General features: G+C 33.9%; 1 protein-coding gene across 1 annotated transcript in view; it reads left to right on the top strand.

Moving 5' to 3' along the window:
- Positions 1–14,765, top strand: part of LOC136027692 (sodium-dependent multivitamin transporter-like) — a 52,823-nt gene extending 38,058 nt beyond the window's left edge. Inside the window, 6 exon segments of the mRNA XM_065705141.1 lie at positions 671–806; positions 808–855; positions 2,697–2,783; positions 5,085–5,332; positions 8,989–9,208; positions 14,533–14,765. Coding sequence (XP_065561213.1) covers positions 671–806; positions 808–855; positions 2,697–2,783; positions 5,085–5,332; positions 8,989–9,208; positions 14,533–14,670 — 877 coding nt within the window. The 3' untranslated portion in view covers positions 14,671–14,765.
- The last annotated feature ends 324 nt before the right edge of the window (positions 14,766–15,089 follow it).

Raw genomic sequence — 15,089 nt, 5'->3', positions numbered from 1 at the left:
ATCAGAAATATAATTTTATAAACATTACCCTTTAATTCTTAATCAGAAGCCCAATCTTCAAATTCCTTATTTTTAATTTCCAACAGTTTACTTGATAATAGCGATGATTTTACCAGTTGCGTAATGTCTGCAAAATCCTGGGGCAAGGGGGGGGGGAGCAAAGTTGGAGCCAGTTTTCCCAAATCAAGTGAAGATCACAGCGAGAACTAAAAAATGAGCTTTAAAGTGTCATAAAGTTAAAGATATACTAAAGAGAACTGAACCGTTTCTGTGTATACTTGAATTTTGCAGGCTTGCCTTGATGTTGACAAGATTTTGAAGAAAATGAACTTCAGCAGGGGGTGAAAACTGGAATCGGCGGGGTGTGTGCGTGCACAAAACAAGGTCATGGAGGGGGTGCTGCCCCATCCCCTCCCTCGTAGAAAATTACGCCCCTAGATTTCACACAACAATGGTGATTGTCTTATAAATCAGCGGTAGTGCAAGAGAACTTGTTTAAGTGTACTAGGTTACACTTAATTACAATGTAACTTAACCATTTGACATAGAAACTTACATATTGTTGTACAAATTTTTTCGACTCGATACTTATTTAAGACTAATCTAAAACATCGGTAAATTGAATGTCAGTGTGTAAGTACATCGTTCCAAATATGTTTTTTTTTTCTAGTACAGTATCAAGTGGACTCAATTCACTAGCAGCAATAGCTATGGAAGACTTTGTCAAACCATTTTGTTTCCCTAATCTGAGTGATAGGGCAGCCACTAATGTTTCAAAAGCTTTGGCAGTTCTAATTGGATTGATTTTGTTTCGGCTTAGTATTTGTAGCTGCTCAATTTGGTAATGCCCTTGAAGTAAGTCTTTCTTTTTGTTATTCTACTTTAGAAAACCAAATTTGATTAAAAACCAGTAAGATTGTCTTGTGGAAATTTCCAAATATCATTTTCACAATTAAACTTTTACTTAGATTTCAATGATCTGATCTTGCTTACAATGCATTTATAGTTTTCTTCAAAGAAATATGGTTCCAAATTTCTTTAGCAAAATCTGTATTTATGACTGATGTGCACTGTAATACCTTTGTCTGTTATGACTTTTACTTTGAAATGCCCTGCTTCAACCAGAAAAAAAAAGTAACTTCTAGTCAAAAAAGCAATTGTACAGCTTAACAGGGGTAAAACAGAAATAGATCTATAATTCAACACGCTTGTCCTCTCACCTCCCTTAAAGAGAGGAATTACCTCTGATTTCGTAAAGCAATCAAGAAAAATGCCTACTTTAAAGCAAGAGTTTATCATTCTAACAAAATCTTCCAGAAAAGCTGATACAATATATTTTATTACCTTTAAATTCAACTTATCACCTCCAGCTGACATTGAATTCACTTGCTGGCAAGAATACCCACCTTCGTAAAAGTAGTCGGCCCTCGATGAACCAAAGGATCAGTAAAAGTAGGTAAAAAGCTTTCAAAATTCGTATCCTCTTGCGGCTGTGGATGGTGGGTTTTGCCCTATATTGGAAAATATTCACAAAACACCTCAGAAATCCTTACAGGGTCCATCGGAAGATTACTTTCTCTATTTCTTATAGCTCGAAACTCACTGGATTGGGAGTCATCAACTGCGCTTCTATTAATTTGCAATGTCTCCCTAGGAGACATTTCTTTAAACTTTATATATATAAACTTTTCTATAAAAAACTTTTATATATAAAATGTTATATAAATATAAACATTTCTTTAAACTTTCTATATATATATATATATATATATATATATATATATATATATATATATATATATATATATATATATATATATATATATATATATATATATATATATATATATATATATATATATATATTCACAAGTGGGACACAGGGACACAACTGCAATGGCGCGTAACTAATATGGCGCTAAACGACTTACGCGCGGGGGACGGGTGCTTGGGGGGTGCGCGCCATTGTAGTTGTGTCCCTGTATCCCACCTGTGAATATAGATATATATATAAATATATATATATATATATATATATATATATATATATATATATATATATATATATATATATATATATATATATATATATATATATATATATATATATATATATATATATATATATATATATATATATATATATATATATATATATATATATATATATATATATATATATATATATATATATATATATATATTTAACTACGTAAAACATGCGAATATACAACATTCTTTGCTGTCCCGTTGCTGTCCCGTTGACCACCCCAACACCTAGTTGGTGGGGGCGCTTCGCGCCCCCCAAGCCCCCCCGCGCGCGTAAGTCGTTACGCGCCATTGTAGTTGTGTCCCTGTGCCCCACCTGTGAATATAGATATATATATATATATATAAATATATATATATATATATATATATATATATATATATATATATATATATATATATATATATATATATATATATATATATATATATATATATATATATATATATATATATATATATATATATATATATATATATTAACTACGTAAAACATGCGAATATACAACATTCTTTGCTGTCCCGTTGTCTGTCCATATAAATAGATTGTCAGGTTTACCAACTCTTGAACATGCAACATAATAATTGTCCATGGGAGAACAATATGCCTAAGTGCTCAGGTTTAGTTTAGTCTTTTTTTCTTTCAGGCCGCTCTCAGCATTTTTGGAATGGTTGGAGGACCTTTACTCGGAGTTTTTACGCTGGGAATGTTTCTTCCCTGGGCAAATTGGATTGTAAGTAATCTCCCACAATACCTTGGTGGAAATGCTGAGTGTTTCTAGCCTAAAGACACAGATTTACTGCTCAGGAGCTGCTTGAAGGAATTTATTAGCTTCTCTGCATGATATATTGCAGTTTGAATAATAAAAACTAAAAGTTCAGAAGCAGAGTTAGGGAGGGAGAGCTAAAAGAAACAGAGAGAAAGAGAGAAAGAGAGAGAGAGAGGAAGAAGAAGAAACAGAGAGAAGTTTATTTCTTTTAGAAGCAAGTTCTTTTTAATTTCTGGAAAGCTAGGTTTTGCTCCCATCCCCTTTGGATGGGAGCAACACTTTGGTTTTGCCGTGTTTTTTTATGTTTTTTTTTCTAGCACCCTGATTTCAGCTTATTACTAAAAAGTGGTAAGGATCTAACCTCTGCGGTTTTTACGGAAAATGTGGACCTTAGGCTGGATTGATGAATATGACTTTACATTTTGGAAAGCTTCGTAGAACTCTTGCCTGGTGCCAAAAATCTATTGTTTCTACCCATTTCTGTTCGTGATTTCAGCTGAGTTTATCATTGGGAGATGTGCATCTTAAACTTTAAAAGTTCTCTCATTGGTAAAGAAATTAGAATTTATCCTTTGCTTCTTTCTAACTGATGACGTTAGAAACTTGACCTACGGCAAAAAAGTTAAATTTTGAACTAAGACAGATAGATTTGTTTTTTCGAAAGTAGTCGATAGCTCTTGATGAGCTTATCAGATATACGTCATCCATTTTTTGGTAGAAAAATTCCTTCATGAGATATATAAGTTTGAAAGTTAAAAGGGGTTGATAATTTCAGTAGTAGGGTACACACTGAAACCAAAAATAGGCCTATACAGAAATGGTATCAGATGTGCCTCTTAAACTTTAAAAGTTCTCTCATTGCTAAAGAAATTAAAGTTTATCCTTCGCTTCTTTCTAAGTGATGACGTTAAAAACTTGGCCTACGGCAAAAAAGTCAACTTTTGAACTAAGACAGATTGATTTTTTTTCGGCGGCGGTCGATAGCAACTGATGAGCTGATCAAAGTTTATGCCATCCATTTTTTGGTAGACAAATTTCTTAGAGATATACCAGTTAGAAAGTTTCAAGGAGGTTGACAACTTCTGTAATAAGGTTCATACTGAAACCCAAAATAGACCGATACCAATTGTGAGACATATGTGAAAGTTTTAAGCAACAGTCGGCTGTTAGCTCATAATCATCTTCGGCAATGAGGGGTTCGCAACTTTCGCTAGTTGGTGTACCTATTATTTGTTTCCGGTGCATTTGATGGTAAGACCAATTTGGTTGTAGTGGTAAGACATGCAGGGGACTTGTAAGTAACAATTGGTTGTTAGGCTACAATCAACTTCAGCCATGAGGGGTTTGCAACTTTTACTAGTTGCAACGAGGGGCTTATAACTTTTGCGATTTGGTGCACCTAGTATTTATTTTAAGGTTCTTACAGATTAACAACTTCAGCGTTTAATCAAAGCCTGGAAACAAAACCAAAGTGTTGCGTTTGCAACAATTCACTCGTTGAAGCCGAACAAAGGTTGCCGCAACACCTCACTATGCCCATGCAACATAGATCTAGTTTAATACAAATTTTTTTAGCATCTTTTTAAATATATTGATATATAAACGTATGAGTCGAGGCCTTTATGATCCGATATCCTAATACGCTATCTAAATGAAAGTAACGGTTTAGTTTTTTCTTTACTTTTCAACTTTATCCTACTTTTTTATTTTGTTTTTGATCAAAGTCAAACTATTAGCAAAGAAACTATAAGGTAATTAAATTATTCCTTCAAACCTAGTTAATGTAAGTTTTAAATTTTTCAGTGCGAATTGTTGTCATAAAATCATCTAATATTGCGGTATAAATGATTTCTTTATGCTTATATAGATAAATAAGGGTTGTAAACTACAAACTTGCCGACATAATTGTCAAAAGAAAATGCTCTGTGAAGCAATATTTTAGTTATGAATTTACAATGCTCTATTATTAAGGAAAAATAAAAAGAGATTTAGAGTCTATTGAACTTCCCGATAAAACTTTCCTGAGAATCTAAAATACTATACTTTTCTTATGCATTCCTTCCCAAAATTCTTGACAAGAAACCAAAATGCAAGGTATAAGCTGTAACAAAAGATGGAATAATATAATCACATAAATGTGCAGTGATTTATCAATGTTGAATAGTACTTAGTCATTATTAATACTACTAATAAGCAAATTATCCTCAAAGAAATCTATATCTTCAAAATAAAATTATTTTTAAGATTTTCTATGTTTATTTTTAGGGCGCAACTGCAGGTATCCTTTCCGGTTTAGTCTTAATGTTCTGGATTGGATTCGGATCTCAGATCGCTAAAGGGCAAGGATTGCTTGTATTGCGGACAAAGCCTTTGACTACTGAAGGCTGTGACTTTCTTAATATGACTACCACAGAGCCACCTAGCTCAGTGTTTAAAAGTCTCCTTAAGGGCCCATTGGGATATGCACCTACGGCTTCTCAGTATCCAGACATGTTTGAAGATTCCTTTATTGTGTACGTATCAGGTTTAATTTTAGTTACCTCTCACAGACAGTATTTTAGTTTATTTACAAGGAGAAGGGGTATAAAAGTTTAAATCTGTAAATTTTCTTTGAATCTACTCTCTTTCAACGAGCAATAATTATATATACACTATGTTAATTTTTCTCGATGACGGCTCCATATATATTTTTTTTTTTAAGATTGGAAGCCTCGGATTTTCTGGCATTAAAAAAAAGCGATTTAGATAAGTCACGAGTTTGAGAAAAACCGTTTAGAGCCTTAATTTTGGAAACACACTTGTCATTTAAAAACATGCCTCATTCGTGTTTATAGCCATAATAAATTAAAACGCGCTGATGTCAAGAACATTTCTTCAGTCTTTACGTGAATAGGCCCGAAATGAAATTTTACTTAAGACACAAGCCCCTTAAAATCCCTTATTTTCCTCATAAAAATACGAGTTTCCTTAAAACCCTTGAAATATTCGAACAGCTTCTTAGTCTAGCACGTTAAATTTAGAAAAATTAAACCAGATTAAACGTAGCTAAGTATAAAATACTATGTACTTCATAGCAAGGAATTCCTACTTTATGTATTGTTAATCTATGATACGCTGATTCTGATGGCTTGATTTCCATTAAGATTCCGAAGCTTTTAGGGAGTGTCTTCCCCTTTTTTCAAAAGTAAGGCAAATTTTATCAGGCTCTGAACATTTGGCGGGTGAAACTAAACTTGATGAAACTTATATATTTCAAATTAGTAGAAAAATTTGATTTTTTTGATGTATCTATTGGTATCAAAATTTGGTTTTTAGAGTCTCGGTTACTATTTAGCCCGATCGCTCCTTCCTTACAGTTCGTTACCATGAGCTATTTGATTTTATACAACATTAAAAAATGTGCATAAGAAAACACAAAAAACCCAAATTCACAATTATTAAAAATCATAATTGGTTTGAATAAGAATTTTTTCTGCCATCACATGAACCATCAAACTTGACAAAATCAAGGGGACAATACAAAAAATGCAAATTCCCAATGAACAACTTGGAAAACTAAGGCCAATCCCAGCAGCTGAGTAAAGGATATTGAAAAAATGTTTGAAGTCATAAAAATAGAAAATGAAGAAGAAGGAATTTTGCAGTTAGAAGACATGCGACAGCGAGCATCAGAACGTGTCAAAAATGAAAGTAAAGAAAGAAGAATTGCGCAGTTAGAAGACTTGCGACAACGAAGATCGAAACGAATTAAAAACGAAAGCGAAGAACAAAGAACTGTGCTGTTAAAAGATATGCGACAGTGCGTATTAGAAAAGGTCATAAAGGGATATAAAGAGGAAAATAATATTAGGTTAGAAGAACAACACCTTCGCAATCTTCAACACTAACAAGCTGTATCCCAAAACCCAGTGTATACCTGCAAAAGTACAGTGAACCACGCAACCGTTTATTACAAGTTTTTGGGACCCTTCAATGGTGTACTTATTTAGTGTGGAGCCCTCCATTTTCCTGAGGAATGAATAGATAACAAATATGATTCATTTAGAGATTGCTGCTTGCAATTTGGAATCGCATTGGCAACTCCACAATTTTCAAAAGAATTCGTTTGCCTTTTTTTGGACGTCAATTGCTCTTGAAACAGTTCCACAAACAAATCTGAAACTTAAACTCATTAACACATTGTTCCCTATACTATATCTTATCTCTTTCAACGAGCAATAACTGTATGTTTATATATGTATCTTTGTACAATTTTTTTTTTTTCGAACACGGATCCACATTTTTTTTGGGGGGGGGGGGGGAATTGGCATCCTTGGGATTTTCTAGCCTGAAATATTACCTAGATAGGTCTTGAGTCAGAGAAAGTTCATTAAGAGCCTTCAATTGGAAAAAAGTGATTCATGTGAGTGACGTTGTATTTATATAAATACAAACGTTTTATATATAAATAAATACATTTACAATTTTACAAATAAATACATTTTATAAATAAATACAGTTTTTCTTAATAACATCATGTGCTGACATAAAAGGCTACGTTCATGTTACTTCCGTAAATGACGTCATATAACCAATGAATTATCAGCGTATCTTGAGAAACTCTCTGAGGAGTTTACTCTAAGGAGAGTTGTCACTCCAGCTTGAGAAGCTCTCTAAGGAGTTTTATAACTGCAAGACAATATGACAGAAGAACAACCCACAAAACGCAAAATTAAAATTATCATAAATAATAATTAATTGGAAAAAAAGAAAATTTTGTCCAATTACCTGAATTATCAAACGTGATAAGTACAAGAGAACGACTTCAACAAGGTAAATTCATAATTGCTGAAAATGAATAGCTTGAAATATCACATGAGACAAAACCAATACCGGCAGCTAAAGACAAAGGACTTGAAAACCTGTCTAAAATAATGAAAATCCAAAATGAAGAAGAAAGAAAAATCTGCCTAGACTTACAACAACTTACAACAACTAGTATAAAGACTTACAACAACGAGTATCAAAACGAATCAAAATGAAATTGAAGAACAAAGACACTTGCAGTTAGAAGACAATCAATAGCAAGAAACGTTTCAACAACGAAAGTGAAAAACAAAGACACTTTTGGTTAGAAAATAAGTGACAGCGAGAGTCAGAACGTGTAAAAAAATTGAAGTTGTAAAAAAATTGAAGTACAGATGAAAGACACTTGTGGTTAGAAGACACGTAACAGTAAGGATTAGAACGAATCCTCACGATGAATGAAGAAACATTAGGATAGAAGAATAATGCTGTTTCAATCTTTGATACCAACTAGCTCTGGCACAGAACCTAGTATAAAGCTATAAACATACTTTAAACTACGCAAAACATAAAGTAAATAAACTACACAGATACTTAAAAATAAAAAAAGTACAATAGCTATGCTTTTACATAGCTCATATATTTCAGAAGGAATGTGGAATGAAGCCCACCTTATTGTTACTGAATTGTGTAGCAATATAATTAAGGTGGATATAATTACAGCGAAAAATCAGGAAACTAAGCTATGCGGAAAGAAGCATTGACAACTGACAACAAAATATTTTAGAGTTATCAGTAGCATTTATTAGTAGCAGCAAAAGCTTGACAGTAGTAATTGAACAAAAAAAAAAAATACTAGTTAGGTGTTGCTTTATCCATAAGAATTTTAGTTGAAAATTTTTATGAAATGCCTTATTTATTAAATTTCTTATTTCATATATTTATACATCGTTTACATTACGACTCTGTCGTCAGATTTGCATTAAAGTACTGGATTCTCGTGATAACTATGTAACAAAGAACATAATGATAAAACAACAATATACTGAAAATATTAAATTGGCAATACATAAATGTATCGAAGCAATAAAATAAATCTGAATTTTTAACATCAGAGCCATGCAATGTTAAATGAGCTATTTTTTCATTCTCGACAGATATTTTAAGCTTCGGATACGACATAGATGTCACCAATTTCGTTCCTATGGGCTGATGTGAAGTTGTTACTTAAAACAGAGAGAATATTGCCTGACAATGTACTATTGCCTGTTCTCCACCTTATCCTGAATTACTCTTTGAGATTCCCACTCTTCCAATAGAATCGAATGCTTTCGCCCCTGTGGCTACTTAAACTTTTTTTTGGTAAAAAGTATTTGTATTTCAGGAGTGACACTCTTGGGTTGTACAAAGTGAGCTATATGTGGTACTCAACTATCGGCTGTTTTACAGTAATAATTGTTGGAATCATAGTGAGCTTTTTAACAGGTGCTCAAGATCCTAGGAAACTAAACCCGGAGCTCATTTGTCCTGTGTATAAGAAACTTTACTGCTGTTTCCCTAAAAAATGGAAAGAGTTCCTAAGATTCAACGTCGGTGATGAATATGTAAGTAAACTTTAACTATGGTGATTTGCGACAAGGAATAATTTTAAGGTTCTCATGAGGTGATGATGCTTAAAACCTTTCGTTATTTGCTAATTCATTGCGCTGTTGAAGATGCACTTTGCTTTTTTTTTTTTTTCATTTTAATTCCTTATTTCTATTTATACATGCCAAAAAGTCGAATGCAACTGCTCATATGGAGCAGCACTCCTCTGCCTTTGGTGCTACTGGACTAGGAAATTTTATTCTATAGAACTATACTGCTAATCAGATTTTATGAATAAAGTTGATTTGCACCTCCAATTGGCACCAACCTGATCTCTGTCATATCAGACTATTTTTTTGAAGACAATAGGGATTGCAGTCAAACTAAAATCGTCCCTGATTTACGCGGTCGACTCACTTTGAGATATAAAATCGGGGAAGTAGCTCTCTATTTCTTGTACTCTAGGAATGCAAGTGTACCTTAAAACGGAGGTATAGCTAGCTGTGAGACTTTTTGGTAAGGGCTCAGTTCATCAAATTTTACTCACAATATAATTACCATTCGTATGCTATTCACGCAAAGTCAGTGGTTGTGAAAAAAATGGTTTATTTACGAAGTCCAGGAATATGCAAGGTCCATTATGAGAGTTTAGAATACTGTGACTCTGAATCACAAAGAAATCAGAACATCTTCATCATAACAGATGTGAAACTAGACTCAACAATATTTAAATTAAGCTTTGTATATATAAAGACTTATCTAGTCCAAGAACGCGTAATAGGCCTGTAGAGGTTTATTATAAACTGTGGGTCAATTTCTTTTACGATATGGAAACTAATTGACCATAAAAATATGTAGGTTGCTCTGTTCCTTGGCCCCAACAATAAGACAATTATGTGTTCTACATGAGATCTGAATAATAAAAAAATGTACATTGGTAATGAAGTTCACATTGCTAAATCAGGTACCTTGGGAAACCCCCTGGAAAACCAATATATTTAAAAAAACTGGAAATAATGTTCACGGGGCGTTAGAATTTAACTGTAAGTGCACAGAGAGGGGGGGGGGGGTTCAGACCCGAAAACCTCGTAAAATTTTAATATTTTTACGATTTCCCTTATTTCCTATGTAATTCCGTCATTAAAAAAAATCTTTATAATAAACGGCATTATACTTCGACAAAAAATGTCGCTCACTTTTGGTACAGGGGTGTTGAACAACACATCTCACAGATCCATACTGCTCCCTGATTTCAAATCACATCGAGAAAGATCCGCAAGAGCAGTGGCAGAAGCGGTACCTCGTATACAGCCATTCAATGTGTCTCGAAACAGATATTTGAAAAGCTTTGTTCCCTCATTTGTAAAGTTTTTAAATGTTACTGCTTGTAAGCACGAATAGGTACAGCTTTAGTTCTTTAGTTATATTATATTTTGACTTGTCAGTTATTGTGTACTGATTTTAAGTGGACTATTGGATTTATTTCAAATTATCTGATAAATGTTGACTATGGATTATACATGTATTTTTGTTTTGACGACTAAAACGAATATTTGGCTTGTCCGCTGCTTTAGTTCGTTATTTATTTTTTATTATATTTTTACTAGTCAGATATTGTGTACTGATTTTAAGTGGATGATTTACAATTATTTAAATTATTTCGTAAGTGTTGACCATAGATTGTATATATATTTATTTTTTGACGACTAAACGATTATTCGGCTTGTCCGCTGCCCGTTTTGGCAATAAACTAGACCTACGTTGCCTGAGCAACGTGAAATGTTGCGGCAACCTTTGTCCGGCTTCGCTGAATAAAGTGTTGCGAGAGCAACACTTTGGTATTGTTTTTTGCTATCGGTTAAACGCTGAAGTTGTCAACGTATCGAAGCTTTTCAAACGTTATGTTCAAAGAAGAACCAAATCAGCTATCACATGATCAAAGGCTATTCCTCAGCGTTGAAAAAACAACAATAACAGAAGAATATCGAAAGAAGGGACTAAATTGACTTTGCAGCCAGTTGAACGTTATCCTTATCAATCGTAGACATCGTGGCGGATGAAAACTTGAAACAGTATCTTATATGATCTAGATGCTATTATGGAGGTATCTGTAACTTTTCAGGATAAAATACTATAGATGAAACTCTATTAATTATTACGAGACTGCCTCGTTTTTTTACTTTATCGTTTGTACCCGTTGCGTAAACACTTAATTCTAAGTTACATTGAGTATGGATGGGCTACATCAACTAGCAAAAGTTACAAACCCCTCTTCACTGAAGATGATTGTAGCCTAACAGACGATTATTACTTACAAGTCCCCTACATGTCTTACCACTGGAATCAACTCGGCCTTACCATCAAATACACTGGAAACAAATAATTGGTAAACAACAAAGAGAGATAAAACTCCACAAAAAAAACCTCAAACGAGACTGCCCTCTCTACTTTTAGTCTTTCCTCTCTACTGGCCGCAGTCTCTCTTGAGGTTTTTTTTGTGGAGTTTTATCTCTCTTTGTTGTTTATTGTCATGTCTGGCCAATTCGGCTTAAGAACTTTCAAATAATAGGTACACCAAATAGAAAAATTTTGCAAACCCCTCATTGACAAAGATGATTATGAGCTAACAGCCGACCTTTTCTTGCAAGTCCCCTGCATGTCTCACAATTGGTATCGGCCTGTTTTTGGTTTCAGTGTGTACCTTACTCTTGAAGTTTTCAACCCCTTGAAATTCTCAAACCGGTATATCTCATGAAGAAATTTTTGTACCAAAAAATGGATTACATATACTTTGGTCAGCTCGTTACGAGCTATAATACCAAAAAAAGGGACTAAATCAACTTTGCAGGCAGTTGAACTTTATCCTTTTCAATCGTAGACATCGTGACGTATCAAGACTTGGAACAATATCTTGTATAATCTAGCTGGTATTATAAAGCTATCCGTAAATTTTCAGGATCAAAATACCATAAATGAAACTCTATTAATTATTACGATACTGCCTCATGTTTCACGCTATCGTTTGTACCCGTTGCGTAAACACTTAATTCTATGTTACAATGAGTATGGGTACACCAACTAGCAAAAATTACAAACCCCTCAGTGCTTTTATTGTTTACGTTATCGTTTGTACCCGTTGCGTAAACACTCAATTCTAGGTTACAATGAGTATGGGTAGGCTACACCAACTAGCAAAAGTTACTAACCCCTCTTCACTGAAGATGATTGGAGCCTAACAGACGATTGTTACTTACAAGTCCCCTGCATGTCTTACCACTGGAACCAAATTGATCTTACTATCAAATACACCGGAAACAAATAATAGGTACACCAACTAGCCAAAGTTGCAAACCCCTTATTGCCGAGGACCCGTGGAAAAATGCCACTTTTTTGCTTCTGTAAATTTTTCTATTTACCACTCAGAGAAGATATATTGGCTGTGGGGCCGGTTAACTGCCGCATATATTTAACACTGATAGATTTTAGTCCATCTTCAATTTGAAAGTGGTGCCTGCCTGCTTGCCTGCTAGAACGGAGCTTTCCACTCGAAAGCGGAAACATGATTTGATGAAACGAAAGTTTGGCTGAACAACTTCAGATACTCCTCTCTGACATAGGCTATATAACTCCACTTCACTTCGCACACCATAGGCTCTGGCTCCTGGAAAAGCAAAAACCATCCTTTTTGGCCCCAGGCAAGTGTTCTGTGGAGCTTTCCAAAATGTAATGTCATATTCATCAATCCGGCCTGAGGTCCACACTTTCTGTAAAAACCACATAGGTTAGACCCTTACCAGTTTCCAGGAATAAGCTGAGATCGGCAGCATAGGAAAAAAAAACAGGATAAAACCAAAGTGTTGCTCTCGCAAAACAATTAAATAGAATTGAAAAGGAATTGAATTTAACCCCGATGTTTAGAGTTTCGCCTCTCTCCCCAAACCCTCTCCCCTCTGCTAACGGGAGTAAAATCCCACTTACGTCCCTCTACTTAGTTCATAGGCTGCTAAAATCTAGGGAAACTGGATTTCAAAAAGGGATCAATTACAGATTCCAGTTAACATTTTCAAATAAAACCTTACGGAGCCTATTTTATCAAGTCTATAAAAAAATATTGGAGAAAATTTACATAGGAGGTAAACTATAAGTTTCGATTTTAATGTATATTTGAATTACAAATTGTAATGAACAATTAAAAATAAAAATGTTTTAAATAATTCATCAGAAAATCAGAGCTTTTTCCTCCTGATGTTTGAAAGTCTTATTGCGATTAAATGATCCGGGGTTATAATTAAGATCACCAAGGTTTTAATAAAAATCTCTATAAAACTTTGCTAAAGTAAATAATTTTAGAAAACACATTTTAAACACCTTTTAAATACTAATTTTCCCATATAAAAGAAATGGAAGCACTCTCCTTCTTTTTTGTATTTTGCTTTATTTTATCTATCGGTAAGTCTATTTTCCCGAACGCACTGTGTTTACCCACCAGCAATTTTACCAAATTTCTAATAACAGTTTGCAAAATTATTTTAATAGCACCCCTCTTCAGAACACACTTGAAACTCGCTTCCAGGAAAACTGAGGGTCCTTCTGGAAACTATTTCTTCTGGGATTATGTTTCACATAGCTACTGATCGCCGAAAAATGAGAGATTTACGTTTTCATATTAAAATGATCATTCTGAGCTTTGGGGTTGTTGCACTTTTTCTATTTGATTCGTTCAAAACATCAGATTGACACTTGGTTAGTCTCATCTGAGAAAATACTTAAGCATGTATTTGAGGAATACCAACATAGTTGTCATATCAAGTGCTCTTCAAGTGACTAGATACTTTTGTAAGAATATCCTGTGAGACTGATATAATTTCTAATTAGCTTTGGGGATGCTTGAGTTGATATATATGAGGCTTTAATGTCTCAGCTGAAAGGGGACAAACGTACTGAATCAAGGATGCAGCTTGCATATGGTAGCAGAGCAGACGTCTTTGGGAGATGATTTTGCATCATTCTGTAAAAAAAAAGATCTAGTATCTAATCAACAGGTCCTACCAAAAGAGATCCAAAATATTTCAAATGCAGGGGTCCAAGGATTTCCCTTATTTATGTGTCATCTGATTTGGTGTCACCTGGTGATAGCTTTACTACCTTTGTTTGTGGCTCCTTATCACTAGTGTTCAGTTGCTCACCAATTGTTAATGAAAAATTATCTTAAATGAAGTTTTGTATCGAAATAATGGTAATGTCAAAGATACAGGTAGCATCACTGGTAATAATTTAACTGATGCTATCAAAATTGTGCCAATTCAAGCTCTGATTGTAACTTAACTAAGCATGGTTCTAGGTTCTCAAAGATGATGAAGATGAAGAAAAGATGAAGCCTTTTTCAATACCCATAAGTCATGTAAATGCTGCCTTTGACAATGAAGCTGAGTCTACCAGAGAAAAAAATGGATACTCTTATGATATGACAAAGATATAATGACACCAAAAAAGGAAAACGTGATACAATTTATACCATAAGTTTTTATATACTTGTAATAATTTTTATTGCAACAATAGATTCTCTAGTTTGTACTTTTCGTGACTTATTTAGAACAGGTAACAACCACAAGCAAACCAGAATTTCTAACGCAGAGGTGGAGGTCAGGGCATCGCCCCCTCTTCTTTTGCGCACATGTTAAGCTTTAAAATTTAGATGGACTTGCTATAGAATTTATTTTATGAATAAAATTACATGCCACTTAATATTTGCCCAGAATACATGTTTCCTAAAATTCCGTCATGGTTGTAGCAAGTAGCTACAACTATTGTCACTAATAACTAAATATTCTCTACCTGAAATTTTTGGATGATGTCCTTTAACTTGTTTCTCCCCCAATTTAGCCCCATATCTAGAGA

The sequence above is a fragment of the Artemia franciscana genome, chromosome 5 (genome assembly GCF_032884065.1).
Source record: "Artemia franciscana chromosome 5, ASM3288406v1, whole genome shotgun sequence".
NCBI classification, from domain to species: Eukaryota; Metazoa; Arthropoda; class Branchiopoda; order Anostraca; family Artemiidae; genus Artemia; species Artemia franciscana.
The sequence above is the reverse complement of the archived record's forward strand: the minus strand, read 5'-3'. Positions and strand labels throughout refer to the sequence as shown.